This window comes from Poromitra crassiceps (genome assembly GCF_964638095.1).
Source record: "Poromitra crassiceps genome assembly, chromosome: 5".
In the NCBI taxonomy this organism is placed as follows: Eukaryota; Metazoa; Chordata; class Actinopteri; order Beryciformes; family Melamphaidae; genus Poromitra; species Poromitra crassiceps.
The window spans coordinates 19,791,501-19,807,074 of record NC_139642.1 but is presented as its reverse complement, the minus strand read 5'-3'; the positions used below and the strand labels follow the sequence as shown (position 1 = coordinate 19,807,074).

The 15,574-nt window shown below is 43.6% G+C and overlaps 1 protein-coding gene across 1 annotated transcript in view; it reads left to right on the top strand.

Annotated features, from left to right (window-relative positions):
* The window catches only part of masp1 (MBL associated serine protease 1), a gene marked incomplete at both ends in the record, with an annotated part of 30,112 nt that extends 15,241 nt beyond the window's left edge, over positions 1–14,871 (top strand). Inside the window, 5 exons of the mRNA XM_083636389.1 lie at positions 10,891–11,037; positions 11,621–11,695; positions 13,018–13,265; positions 14,044–14,232; positions 14,395–14,871. Coding sequence (XP_083492515.1) covers positions 10,891–11,037; positions 11,621–11,695; positions 13,018–13,265; positions 14,044–14,232; positions 14,395–14,871 — 1,136 coding nt within the window. The remainder of the gene's footprint in view (positions 1–10,890; positions 11,038–11,620; positions 11,696–13,017; positions 13,266–14,043; positions 14,233–14,394) is intronic.
* Between the last annotated feature and the right edge of the window lie 703 nt (positions 14,872–15,574).

Below are 15,574 nucleotides of genomic sequence, written 5' to 3'. Positions count from 1 at the left end.
ACTACACACTCACATACACATCTACAGGTCAGTGATACAACTACACACTCACACACACATCTACAGGTCAGTGATACAACTACACTCACATACACATCTACAGGTCAGTGATACAACTACACACTCACATACACATCTACAGGTCAGTGATACAACTACACACTCACATACACATCTACAGGTCAGTGATACAACTACACACTCACACACACATCTACAGGTCAGTGATACAACTACACACTCACACATCTACAGGTCAGTGATACAACTACACACTCACATACACATCTACAGGTCAGTGATACAACTACACACTCACATACACATCTACAGGTCAGTGATACAACTACACACTCACACACACATCTACAGGTCAGTGATACAACTACACACTCATACATCTACAGGTCAGTGATACAGCTACACACTCACATACACATCTACAGGTCAGTGATACAACTACACACTCACACATCTACAGGTCAGTGATACAACTACACACTCACATACACATCTACAGGTCAGTGATACAACTACACACTCACATACACATCTACAGGTCAGTGATACAACTACACACTCACATACACATCTACAGGTCAGTGATACAACTACACACTCACATACACATCTACAGGTCAGTGATACAACTACACACTCACACATCTACAGGTCAGTTATACAACTACACACTCACACATCTACAGGTCAGTGATACAACTACACACTCACATACAGTACACATCTACAGGTCAGTGATACAACTACACACTCACACATCTACAGGTCAGTGACACAACTACACACTCACACATCTACAGGTCAGTGATACAACTACACACTCACACATCTACAGGTCAGTGACACAACTACACACTTTTCACACTTCACAAAAAGTGAACACACTATTATGTAGTTTACTATGTATTTTGTCCTGACAGGAACTGCATGTCCGGTACCTGACAGCCCAGCCCAGGCCCTGCTGAACCCCGTCCAATCAGAATACTCATTTAAAGACCACATCCTGGTTACCTGCCAGCCTGGATACAGACTGCTAAAGGTAAATACTACAATACTGTTACTACTTAGCCTAGAATCACTTTACCACACCACATTTAGTAGTAGCATTACTAGTGCTACAATATTACTCCTATTACTGCCACTGTCACTAATACCCAGGGCTTGCTGGGTTGTGTGCCGCCCTCTAGTGGTTCACATGCATCAGTTACATTTAGTTTAATCATCATTATGAATTTGCTTTTCACATCAAATGAAGACTCTCACTCCAAACTGGTTGAGTTGTTCTGGAATATGATTGGCAGCACAATATATGATGGTGTTTTTTTAAGGAGGACGTGGGGGCTAGCAACACCACCCCATAAAAACCCACTTGCTACAGAAATGCGACCACAAGTTACGCTGGAAACATTATTCCTCCGTAGTGTTCGCTCCAAGGAATAGCCACGTTATTACTGAGATCAACAACCGGCCAACGGGTTTCAAAGCTGATGCCCCCTGTTGGAAAGAGCGTGAGTTTCAATGATTAACAAGCTAATGTTTTGATCACTCAGTGGCGTTTTGAACCCCACGGGGCAGGCAGTGGGCTTCACGGCGCTAACAGCTAACAGCTCCGTGAAGCTCCGTGAAGATTTGGTCAATTCTACTGCTTAGTCTTGAAACTGTATTATTATCCAATTTTTTTTTTCTTTGTTATTTCTTTATATAATTGTATATTTTATTTCCTTTTTAATTTATAATTGTTGATGTTGATATGGGGGAGGTACCTTTAAAAGCCATTTTTGGCTTCTAACCTCTGCTGCAGAATCTTTTAAATCTCTGTCCTCTGTCGGTGTCTCTCTCTCTAACAGGATGGAGAGTATTTAGATCACTACCAGGTGGAGTGTCAGAGTGACGGCACGTGGAGCAGCAGTCTTCCTCAGTGTCAAAGTAAGAACCCAGTCAAACTCTTTCTCGCAATGCGATGGAAAAACATTCCTATTCTCTCATAGCTCTTAATCTATTTCTTTTCCCAGCGTTTCGTTCTTACGGGACTCTTCTATGCTCACAGGAGTTTTACAAGACGCCCTTTGACCCCGTCCTTTTTGACTGCTTCTAATGTTTGTGACCCAGGAATTGAAGCCTATTTTACTGTCGCCCTGATATCAAATTGCTTTGCAGTAGGCTTGCTTTTAGGGGTGGGCGATATAGCACACGCAAAAAAATCGATGTAAAAAATTCCATATCAGTTGATACCGATAATTATTGATTACATATTTTAAGAAAAAAGGTTGAATTTAACCACCTTATTTATCAAGGCACAACAGGTAATAATTTCAATATTAGCACAACAAGGTTCAGAAGAGGCAGCAGGCTCGCCGGAGAAATCGGGAATGGTCGGCCAGTGCGAGGAAGAGAGGGTTGTGAATAGCATTAAATGGCGTGGTGGTGGTGAGTGAAGGGAAGTGGGATCTGGTCGGTAACGACGGGCGGCCTAACGAACCTTTGACTTTTTTGACACACGATGGTTCGCAGAATCGCGTCGTTCGCTAGCCAGGTTCTAGCCTGTGCTAATCCGTGTAGCGTGTGCTCAAATTGCGAGTTGGAGAGTAAACAAACAGCCAGACTGTCATTTAAGTTCGGGTGGGAACTTGTTGCTGTTTGCATGTCACTGTTTGCATGTCACTAAGTAGCACGCTCCATTATCAAGAGACATTTGATAACAATTGTTTTCATTGTATTGATGATGAAGTGTCTATTGCCAATATATATTGTTGTTTTATCACCGATTGGACCTTCCATTTCTCAGAAAATGTCAATGTTTCTCTGATTGCATCAAAATTGACGGCGACCTCAAACTATCCAATCAGAGAAAAGTTTAAAATTTCTTTAAATTTTCGCGATGCCTATAAAGGACCATGTACTTTTCCACCCTGAATCTAACACCGCCATCTTTGAGTCTCTACAAGTTACGGTTGCGGAGATACGTCCGCCCTGCATGCAGGACTACAGGAGAGAGATAGAGGACAGCGGGGGGTTGGGGGTTTCAAGTCACTGAGTGACCAAACACTCTATTTCAGTGATTGCTGTCAGAATATAGAGTTATTTAACACTTATTTTAACACAAAAACATAGCTGAATGCTGCTTTAAAGCAACTACGACAAGATTTCCGATTGTTATTAACACATTAAGTGCCAGAGACGACCTAACTCGTCTTACATAATCCAGCGCTTAAGTGCCAAGGACGAGCTAACTCGTCTTACATAAACATTTTTTTTTTTTTGACGGTGGTACATCAATCAACAACTTTTACATCTTCGAGATCACTATTGGAGCAAGATAATGTGTATAATCTATTTTACCGACCCACTAAGTGTTGACAGTGCTCCCCCAGACGACCGAAATCAAAGAAAAAACTGCCGCGGGACCAAGCCGTTCAAGGAAATGCCGTGGCGATTTCACAGTAATCCATTCAAGACTTGTCTTGCCTGAGAGCGGCCGCGCACCGGCAGCAGCACACAGAGAGCGGAGAGCGATTTGCAAAATAGATCATAGGTGAAACACACTTTGAAACACCTCAGAAAGGCCAGAATCAACATCTGCCCATCGCCCACGCATTCCCCGGCCCATCTTGACTCGCACAAGGAGCGTCTGCACGCAGGCAAGCAGGCAGGCAGGCACACAGGCAGGCAGCAGCAAAAGCGCTTCTGACACGCCCGCTGTACAGCCAGGAGGACACAAGACACACGGAGGGAGGAGTTTGAATGAGAGGGGTGTTTCCTGTTGTTATGGAGGAAATTACTGTTCAAAACTATTGTTTAGAATGTCTGACGGTCTTACTGATGCCAAAAATGAATGGTTAAAGTGACTGTTTCACAAAAAGCCATTTATCTCTGAATAAATTTCCAGACGCTGAAACCATGCTGTACTCAACGGCTAATATCTACATAACTACTAACTCTGCAAACTAACTCTTTTAGACAGAGAAAGCACACATTCTATTAGTTATTTTTAGATGATTGGTGTTCATGAATTCTTAACAGAAAAGAATCCTCGTCTGTTTCTAAAATGAGCCAGAATCGTCAAAAACACCCCTGGCACAACTTACCTACAGGAATGAAAACATGGCTGGCATTCAATGTGTTAAACAGTCTAAATTGAATATCGATGCATCACATCTTCCCTCTAATAGTAGACGAGACCAACGCCGAGTAGTCTCGCTTGAACCCCGAGTGAATCGGCCAGTGTTGTCTTGACGATTAGTCTGTCTGCGGCCGGGGCAGATCTGGAAGTGAACTTCGGCCATAACCACAAAATAACAAAATAACTTCCAAACAAACTGTTAGAATATAACGAGAGATGTTCGCGAGAGTAGCAAGCCCCAGCATGGCGTTCTCCGTGTTTTTGGTCTGTTGCTAGGCAGAGCGAAACGGTTGAAGGCAGGCAGCTGCCGTAAACCATTACGTTTCACTTCCCGGTTTATCCGGCCCGCTGGTAGACAGACACAGACTCTATAATCATCAAGAGAGCAATCTCCGATTCACACGGCTTTGGTCTCAGCTACTATTATAGGTAAGATGTGATGCATCAATATTATCGAAAATCTTGCTCGTAGCTGCTTTACGTCAGCTAAATGAGAAAAATGTCTAATGTAGGCTATGTGTTTCACTGGAAGTATGGGAGAGATGGATGCTGTGTTTTGGTATGAGGTTCAGCCAAGTGTATTATTGTGTTTACACAACACACTGTTTTCTGCAATGTAGTGAACATACATATAGGCCTACTGTAGAGACCAAATTAAATACAACTTTATTATTTTATTATTTCAAACTCCCTGCTTACCACAAGAGCTGGCATAGCTACCAGTAAAGCCTTCCATGCTCTTTCTTTCTCTCTCTCTCTCTCTCCCCTCCAGAAACAGATACGGGGAGGAGCCGGTGATCTTTGCCCAGCACTCTAACCAATCAGATACTAGATTAGAGTGATTGACACAAGGCCAGTCCAGTAGGCTGCTGCCATTACTGTACTGACATTACTGTTAGCAGAGATCTGTTATAGAGATACTATAGCAATAAAAAATAATCACTTTGTTAGTTCATGTTTGGTAGACTCTTTTTAGTACTTTGCTCTAAAGTTGAATAATTTTTCAATAAAAATATACATAATAAAAAATTATCTGCATTTGTGTCTCTGTGAACCAATTTCTACCTCATTAATCACATTTATAAGGTCCACACACATCAATAAGTCATTTTCACATTAACTTTGAGACAAACACCTTCAACTCGGAATTCTCCACCTGGTGGGTCTGGAGGGAAATCGCTTTACGGCACAAAACACGAAGAGGTTCTGTTCTTCCAGAGTTCCAGACCATTGATTGTATACGACGATGTGGACAACATGTCGCTGTGCAAAAGTGAAGCCAAAATATTGCGTTTCTGCGAGCTGCCATCTTGCTTGTGTGATGTCATCTGGAGGCGGAGTCTGTGCAGTAGAGTCGGGCTGAGCCTCTTCAGCCGTGCCGCCATCTGACGGAAGTTTGAGAGTGGTTGTCACAGCTGTCAATCATGACATCATACCCCTTATTATATCATCAAATGATTAGAAGAATGAGCACTTGAACATACATCAGCATGATAAGAAATGATAGAAACCATATTTTGGGGGAAATTATTTGACGTGTACTTGGATTTTTTTTTTTTTTGCTCATGGGGTGGGATTTATGACCTATACTGCAACCAGCCACCAGGGGACAATCGAGGCGTTTTGTCTTCACTTTCTGTCATGACATCTTTTATACAATAATGTTGCACACTCCTTAATCTTGTCCCACTCACTTTTTGATAAGGATATGCTAATGAATACAATTACAGACTGTACTCTTATAAGTAATTAATTTTCCAGTCATAAGATCAACGGAGCACTGGTTATTTGACGATGACAGATTGATGGTTAAAAATGATGTACAGAGCATCTTGAATACTGAGAAACACATCTGCAATCAAGCCTTCATCAAAAATAGAGAATCCTGTTATTTTAATGTGCTGCTGCCTCCAGAGACCGAAGATCTTTAGGACTTTAGGATCAGGAACATTTGGAGAGGTAGGACTTAAATATGACTTTTGCCTTCATATTCTCACATAGTTCCCACATCATGTCATCAGATTAGAAATCATCAATGGCTGAGTTTCCCAACAAAGAACCTTCTTAAGTGTTAAGAAGCTTCTTAAGGAGTTAAGAAGGCTCCAAAGAAGTGTTTCCCAAACGCCTTCTTAACAGCTTTCTTAACACTTAGCTAAAGAAGGCTCTTAAGAAGCATCTTAACTGTCTGGAGCTGTCCACCATCTCGATGTGAGAGGTCCTCTGCGGCCCACTAGATGGCACTCTGAGCCCACCAGTGGCCCACGACCCAGTGGTTGAGAAACACTGTTGTAGAATAACCTAATAGTGGTCATGTTAACACGTTCACTGCCAATGACGAGATATCTCGTCTTACAGAATCCAACCGTTGACTGCCAAAGACGAGATATCTCGTCTTAAAAAAAAAATAAAAAAATTTGACGGTCGGGCGTGGATCAACGCCCCCCACGTCTCCTATAAAAATATTAGAGCCACCGAACGTGTACAACCCATTCCACCGACCCACTAAGTGGCGACAGTGCTCTCCAAACTAGAAAAAGAGGGACCCAAAACAGCAGGGGAACGCGTGAGGAAACCATTCTCTCTGTAAAATGGATTGGCGAAAACACTTTCGCTTTCGCGCATTATCGCGCTGGGAGCTGGCGGTGGGGCGTTCCAAAAATAGACTGGGTGGAAAACACACTTTGAAACACGCAGCATAAAGCCTAGAATCGCACAAAGCTTCATCAAAGCTCTCAAACCCAAGAAACGAGTGAGCCCCGTCCACACTCGCTGCCAGGGAGGGAGGCTGCTCAAACTCGCAGCAGCAGCAGAAAACTCGCTTGTGACAAACGCTGCTGAAAGCCACCAGACACGCCCACGGAGGGAGGAGTTTGAAGGAGAGGGCGTTCAGAACTATATTGTTTAGATGTCTGATCTCTCACTGATGCCAAAAATAAATGGTTAAAGTGACTGTTCTGCCTGTTTGATTGAATTTCACAAAACTGCGATTATCTCAGCTTTCAGTCTCAGACGCTGAAACCATGCTGTACTCAACGGCTAATATCTACATAACTACTAACTCTACAAACTAACTCTTTTAGACAGAGAAAGCACACATTCTATTAGTACTTTTGTGAACTTTGTGTTCACAAAGTCCAAGCAGAAAATAATCCTCGGCTCTTGTAAAATGAGCCAGAATCCTCAAAAAAACCCTCTGGCAGAACCTACCTACAGTAAAAAAAAAAAAGGCTGGCAGTGAATGTGTTAAACAAGAACTTCTTCTATTAAACATTATTTATTTCAGACATGGACTGCAGTTCAAATTGCTTTATGTACACAGCATACAACAAAATTGCGAGAAACACTACAGAATGTAAGCGACCTTGGGTTCTGTGAAAGGTGCTATATAAATCCACAACATTCTTATTATAAAAGGAATCCATTCTGATTAGAGGAATATAGCCTACGGTAAAACATTTAAAACACAAGTAACCATACATACAGGGGAGATTTTCAAGTGTTCCCCAATTTTAAACACTAAGGGGTGCATGAAAGAAAGGAAAAAGGAAAAACACAAGAGGAACAGTGGACACAAGTATCTCCTTTTGCCTGACACGGCTGGATCTGCCAGTGTTTCATCATTAAGAAGGTGTTAAGAATGCCCCAGACCTTTCTTACAAAACCTTCTTAAAGAAAGATCATCTTAGCGCTACGAAGCTTTTGGGAAACGCAGCCTTCTTAACGGAAGATAATTTTAGGCTAAGAAGCAATCGGGAAACGCGTTGGCTTCTTACGGGAGCCTTACGAAGGGTCAAAGAAGCTTCTTAGCGCTAAGAAGCTTTTGGGAAACGCATGCCTTCGTAACGAAAGATCATCTTAGGCTAAGAAGCAATTGGGAAACGCGTTTGCTTCTTAAGGGGGCCTTAAGAAGGGTTAAAGAAGCTTCTTAGCGCTAAGAAGCTTTTGTGAAACCCAGCCAATGTCCAGTTAATTTGAGCACCTCAAACATGCATCATAGCCTCCATCATATAGTCATTTGAGTCCAGTTGTACATTAACATCATGCAACCATTTTGTCATTTGTCACAGTCTAACCAAGCTATTTCATCTATTTTCTTTTCATGTATTTTCAGCTACTTTCTTCCGTTTCAATATTCATATGAGTTGCCAGGCTCATACAGTAATACAATGGACCAGAGCCATCGATAGGCAGAGTTCGGCCACTGCAGTCAGTTTGTGTGTGTGTGTGTGTGTGTGTGTGTGTGTGTGTGAATGAATGAATGAATGAATGAATGAAAATTTATTTCGAACGTTAAAAAAGGAAATATACATGTACACATATATACATATAATAAAATAAAATAAGAAATAAAAAAAGAAATAAAAACAAAACAAAATAACTAATCAAATGGTCATGTCCGAAAAGGAGTAGGAGGAAGCAGATGCTTGTCTAGTCCTACCCCTATTCTCTAATATACTCTGTTCCAGAGTTCGTCATAACTAGACTAAATTTACATAGATAATTATCAACATTATAACGCAGTTATACTACTCAACTATATAGTACTCAATCAACAACCGTATTCATTCATGAATGTAAGAAGATTTTTTTATTTTTTTTATAGAAAAGCAGACACTATTAAGAGGATTGTGCATTGCACTCCCCTTCCTCAATACTATATTTACCCAAAATGCAGTTTCTGTATCTATTTTTAAACTGTGCAATATTTTTACTAATTTTAATCTCTTCATCCAGACTATTCCACAACGCCACCCCACAAATTGAGATGCACATACTTTTAATACTGGTGCGAACATAGTGTTGCTTCAGATTCAGTTTCCCCCTTAAATTATACCCCCCCTCTCTGTCGAGGAACATTTTTTGAATGTTACCAGGAAGTAAATTATTTCTCGCTTTGTATACTATTTGTGCGGTTTTAAATTTTACCAGATCCATACGTTTCAAAGCATATGACTTTAAAAACAGTGGGTTTGTATGTTCATAATATCCCACATTGTGTACCATTCTTATTGCTCTTTTCTGTAGTCTGCATAATAGTTGTAGGTTGCTTTTGTACGTGTTGGCCCATACCTCCACACAGTAGTTGAAATATGGTAGTATGAGTGAACAATACAGAGTGTACAATACTTTGTGTTTCAGAATATGTCTAGTTTTACATAGAACACCATACTCCTTGATATTTTCGATCGCACATATTTAATGTGGGGTTTCCAGCAGATCTTGTGATCTAAAATCTCACCCAGAAATTTGTTTTCATAGACTCTTTCTATAATAATCTATCCTTACCTGAACTGCTGTGTTTGTTTGACGGTTTCCAAACAACATAAGTTTTGTTTTGTTCAAATTTAATGACAATTTGTTTGTGTCAAACCATGCTTTCAATTTGCGTATTTCTGTAGTGACCACCTCCAGTAGCTGCTGTAGGTTTTCCCCAGAACAAAACATATTGGTGTCATCTGCAAAAAAAACACATTTCAATATACTTGTGTGTGTGTGTGTGTGTGAGTGTGTGTGTGTGTGTGTGTGTGTGTGTGTGTGTGTGTGTGTGTGTGTGGCTCCCCTGTGCCGTGGCATAAAATCTCTCTTGTACATAATGTACGTACAGCAGTGCAACAACACCGGTTTGAAGGCTTTCAAATTGTGTTTTTGCACTGCTGGAACTTGGAAGTACAAACAACATTAATATACTTAAATTTTGACGTGTTACCAAAACGTCTTATTCTGGGGAAGAGACCGCAACATGGAGACAAAACAAGTTATATTTTGTTCTTTTAACTGAATACAGAATGATCCTGAATACAGTGTTGTAGTCAAGTCACTGTATCTCGACTCCAAGTTGAGTCTCGTGTCTCCAGTGTTTGTTTCCGAGTCCAAGTCCCAGTCACAAAGAGTCCCAGTCACAAAGAGTCCCAGTCACAAAGAGTCCCAGTCACAAAGAGTCCCAGTCACAAAGAGTCCCAGTCACAAAGAGTCCCAGTCACAAAGAGTCCCAGTCACAAAGAGTCCTAGTCACAAAGAGTCCCAGTCACAAAGAGTCCCAGTCACAAAGAGTCCCAGTCACAAAGAGTCCGAGTAACTTACTGAACATGAGCGTGAATCAGCATGCAGGTGGATGAAATTGAATAATGTCACAGTATTAAATATAGCTATCAATATCTATCTTGTCTTTATCAATTAACAAGTCCAAGTCATCGTCTCCAACTTCCGACTCCAAATGCATGAGTCCATGCCGTCAGTGCTGCAAGTCCAAGTCGAGTCACAAGTCCTGAAAATGAGGCCAGGAGTCTGAGTCTGACCTGAAATGGGGCTCAGACACAAAGACACTTGTCATGGTGGACGAACTCTGGTTCTGGTGGCTCTGGTGCGGACTGAACCGATGCTGAGCAGGAACTCTGAGACTGCCAAATTGATCATCTTTAAATAATGGAATTGATTGTATTAATACTATTTCACAACAGATTTATCCCAACCCGACTTGAATCCAAAGGTTCCAGTTGGGTCCAGTTGAGTTTAGTTGGGTCAACTTGAGTTGGGTTCAGTTGCGCCCACTTGGATCGGGTCCCATTGGGTCCAGTTGGGTTTAGTCAAGCTGGGTCTGAGAATGTAACTCTGTAGTTGTATTCCTTCTCTCTGCATATTTCTGAATCCTCTTAAACTCTTTCACGTCCATCTCACTTCTGCTCGGCCTCCATTTCCTCTATCTGTGAAATCTGATTGGTCACTGAAAAGTCTTTTTGTCTCACTCACAGAGGTGGATTGTGGGAGTCCGAGGGCGGTTGCCTTGGGTGACGTGGTGTATGGTAGCCATGACAATAGCACCCTGTTTGGCTCTACTGTCCACTACACCTGCAAGGACGACACCTTGCAACTGACCCCCAACACCAACGGTAAGCTTTGTGTCCATATCCCAACTGCTGTTAGCTAGCTGCTGCTACAGTAGCTACAGTTTCATGTAGGAACTAGCTAGCAGCTAGCGGCTGTAGTTCGGTCGTAAGAAAATAGTTCCTAGATGAAACTGCAACGAGGTCTGTGGATTATCTTGAGTACCCGGGTCATGATTTCTGGAATGAGACATTGCTGTTGAGTTGGAGAGAAGGCAGAAATCTTTAGGGCCGGTATCTCCAAAACTTGGCAACTCGCGGCAAAACAATCTAGATGGATAAATAACACCACAGGTGAGAGGAAAAATATGTGTTTTGGATTTGAGGATGAGCTTGTCTTCTGCTATTGATGTGAAATTGAAGTCAAATTCCTAGTTTATCTGATTACTTACTGTGGCTGTTAAAGTGAATCTTGAATCTTAAAAGTCTTTAAGAACTGAACTTTGACCTTCTGCAACCAAACAATAATGTGTGTGTGTGTGTGTGTGTGTGTGTGTGTGTGTGTGTGTGTGTGTGTGTGTGTGTGTGTGTGTGTGTGTGTGTGTGTGTGTGTGTGTGTGTGTACGTGCGTGCGTGCGTGCGTGTGTGTGTGTTATAGGTTCCTACAGCTGTGGGGAGAATGGAGAATGGACCAACTCAGAACTTGGAACCAAACTACCCAGCTGTCTTCCAGGTTTAATTACCTTGTTTATATTCTGTGTTTTAATGAATTCTTACCAGTTTATATTGTGTTTTCATTAATTCTTACCAGTTTATACTGTGTTTTAATGAATTCTTACCAGTTTATATTGTGTTTTCATTAATTCTTACCAGTTTATACTGTGTTTTTATTCATTCTTACCAGTTTATATTCTGTGTTTTTATCACCTTGAGACCTCCACCAACAGAGTGGGTTGTGTTTCTTCCTGTTTGTCTGTTTGTCTGTTTGTCTGCTGGACATCCCAACAAGTTATGAACGGATTTGCACAAAACTTTGTAGAAAAGTAGGTCATAGGCCAATTTAGAACTGATTAACTTTCCACGCCCACTGGCCAAAAGGGGGCGTGGCTATGGCTGTGGCCAATCACAAAAAAGCCATCTAAATTCCAAACGGATTCATGTACAGTAAAGCTGCCTTCACATGATAAGTGATCCTCTCTTCTCTCACCGTGAGGTGGAGAGGAGAAAGGCCAGCGGGAAATAGGTCAAAGTTTAAACAATTTGAACTTTGACCTCAGCACACGGTGGCAAATATGCTGCTGCATAGTTGGGAGGCACGGCTCTCCCCGTAGAAAACAAGGACACAACGGGTGCAGAGCTGTTTTACTGCGGATCATGACATGGGGCTTAACACCACAGAACTTTGTAGAAAGGTTGGTCATGATGAGGTTGGTCAAGGTCTTTTTTCTGGGGACCCCTGGAACCCCCTCAAGGACCCCTGAGGACCCCACCTGGGACGCTGTGAGCGCTGAAGGAATGCGTGCCCGTCCGCATGTCCTCAAAAATGGTCTTTCTGTGTGGAGTTTGCATGTTCTCCCCGTGCCCCCTGGGGGTTTCCTTCATATAGGAACCCCACACCAAAAACATGCAATATCCTGGTTGCTGATGTGGTGCCTCCTCTGGTCGTTAGGGGCGCCTGTTCGGAGGGAGGGGAACTCATTGGAATAGCGTGATCCTCCCACGTGCTATGTCCTACCGGTGAAGCTTCCTCTGTCAGGTGAAAAGAAGCGGCTGTCTACTGCCCATGTCATGAGGAAGCATGGAGCCAGTTTCGGCTCTCCCCAGATCGGCAGAGGGTGGAGCAGCAACCAGGATAAATAAATTAAAATGAGCACTAATGGGGGATAAAAATAGGAGGGGGGGGGGGGTAATTTAAGGGGAAAAAAAGGACCCCTGAGGGTCCTCAGATCCCACTTTGAGAACCACTGCTTTACACTACTGTTACTGATGAAAAGTAATGACATTACTTTACCGTCCAACACTGTTTGTGAGCTGCTGTGTTGTCCCTACGTGCAGCGTGCGGCCAGCCCTCCCAGGCCCTGCCCGCCCAGGTGAAGCGGATCGTGGGCGGCCGTAGCGCCGCGCCCGGCCTGTTCCCCTGGCAGGTTCTGCTGAGCGTGGAGGATCTGTCCCGGGTTCCTGAGGACCGCTGGTTCGGCTCCGGGGCCCTGCTGTCTGGATCCTGGGTCCTCACGGCCGCCCACGTCCTGCGCTCCCAACGCAGGGACACCAGCGTCGTGCCCGTGGCGCCCGAGCATGTCAAGGTGTGACACGCTTTCACTTCTTCTTCTTCTTTTTATCGAGCGCCCCCCCGTTTCCCCTCCCCAATTGTACTTGGCTAAATTCCCCCTGCTGTCCCGGTCTCCACCCCCTCTGCCGATCTGGGGCAAGTTGTAGACTAGCACATGCACATTCACCTGACAGCAGGGAGTTTCACCGACAGGACGTAGCGTGTGGGAGGATCAGGCTATTCTCCCCAGTTCCCCTCCCCTTGAACAGGCCCCCTGACCGACCAGAGGAGGATAATCCTCAAAAATGAACACCAGTTTTTATGATTTTTTAAGCGTAAAAGCGATCACCAAAAAATATGATTTTCAGAAAATGCTTCAAAAACCATAAAAGTGGTGTTCATTTGTGAAGATGATCTTGCTGAACACAAAGGTCTCACTTTCATACACTTTTGTAAATCACAGAGCTCATGACAGGCATCTAACCCAAAGCCCCATATCAAAATCCCTTTGACTTCCATATGAGGGAACCACGGGATGCTAATGCTAACTCTATTTGTTTCTTTTATTACACAAGTAGAATGTTTCTCCACACAAACAGCAATACATTTTGTAGGTGTTTTAGGTACAGAGGACATTTCAGATCATCTCTATACACAGAGATCTGCATATGAGATGACTTGGGGACAACTGGTGCAAAGGCTGCAGATCTCTAGGTGGTGACTGGAAGAACTTATCAGATACAGCCTAACATCCAGGAGGTATGAGCCTGGTGTCTGCTGGTCATTTCCCTCTGTGTCCCTGACCATTTTAGGTCTACCTGGGTCTGCATGATGCCAGAGACAAGCACCTGGCCACCAACCGCTCTGTGGAGAAGATTTTTCTGCACCCGGAGTTTCAGCCTCGTAACTATAACAACGACATCGCCTTGTTGAAGCTGAGGGAGGGGGTGGAGCTTAACGAGGTCATCCGCCCCGTCTGCCTCCCACCACCACAGAGCAAGGTGGGTCAGCAAGGTTTGTTGCCAGCTTTCAGCAGTTGAAGTGAGGCTGAAGCAAATGTTAATAATTGCTACAAATTGTGTTTATTTGCCAATCCGCAATGTAAATGCAAATGTTTTAAATTAAATTAAATTGACATCAGATTGACTTCTCTCTCCTCCCAGGACGGCCCCCCCACTCCTCTCCCTAACTCCCTCGGTGTGGTCGCTGGTTGGGGGATTTCCAACCCCAACGTTTCCTCCTCCTCCTCCTCCAGCGACCCCTCCACCCTGACCTCCGACCCGGCCGTGACCCCCGCTGACCCCGGCATGACCTCTGACCTGCTGCAGTACGTCAAGCTGCCGGTGGTGGCTCAGGCCGAGTGCCAGGCCAGCTACGCCTCGCGCTCGCTCAGCTACAACATCACCCACAACATGTTCTGCGCCGGCTTCTACGCGGGCGGCCATGACACCTGCCTGGGGGACAGCGGGGGTGCGTTCATAATGGAGCACGGGGTCACCCGGCGCTGGGCCGTGTACGGGCTGGTGTCCTGGGGCGGGCCAGAGGAGTGCGGCAGCCAGAGGGTGTATGGCGTCTACACTCGAGTGGCCAACTACGTGGAGTGGATACAGAGTCAGCTGGACACCGCGCCCTGGTGGTGAGACAGTACGGCGCACCGCTTCATGTCGTCTTCCCTCAAATCTGCCAAAATGTCTGGATGAAAAATGGCTGACAAAGTGGAATATTCCAACTTCTGTTAAACATGCTTTTTTCTACCTAGATCCTTTCTTTTTCCTCCGTCCACAACCTGTTCTAGTCAAATACTGACGTTTGGTCAGGACCGTCCTTGCCGTCACTTGTTAACACACTGGGTACTCTTTTTCCCTATTTTTTCGATGCCACCTTCTTTGTCATTTTTATTTTTAGGGGTTCAAGCCCCTATTGTTTTTGTGCTGGTTTATTACAGTATTTGCGTCGTCATTGTTTTTCTGTGACGCAAATTCCAATGAGTTGGTACATCGCAGACATGAAATTTGGCCCAGTGCCAGATATTGGTGGCTAGTTTCTGTTCAACACTGACCTTACTGGTAAACTGGTAAAGCCTGTATATACCTCACTGACATGAGTCAGTCTTTTAAAACCTGATGAAGGTCTAGCACCGAAACGTTGTTTCCCTATTGTCTTCTAATAAAGAGTTTACCAGTAAGGTCAGTGTTTTGCGGTATTTTCTCCACTCCTAGTTTATTATTCCATCCTACGCACCTGATTTAAAGTTTTTAAGGTGTGCAACAGCTCTTTCACAGACTTTTAGTTTCTGTTCAAGAAGTATTTTTTTAAATTGGTCTGATGCTATATGGGGTGCTA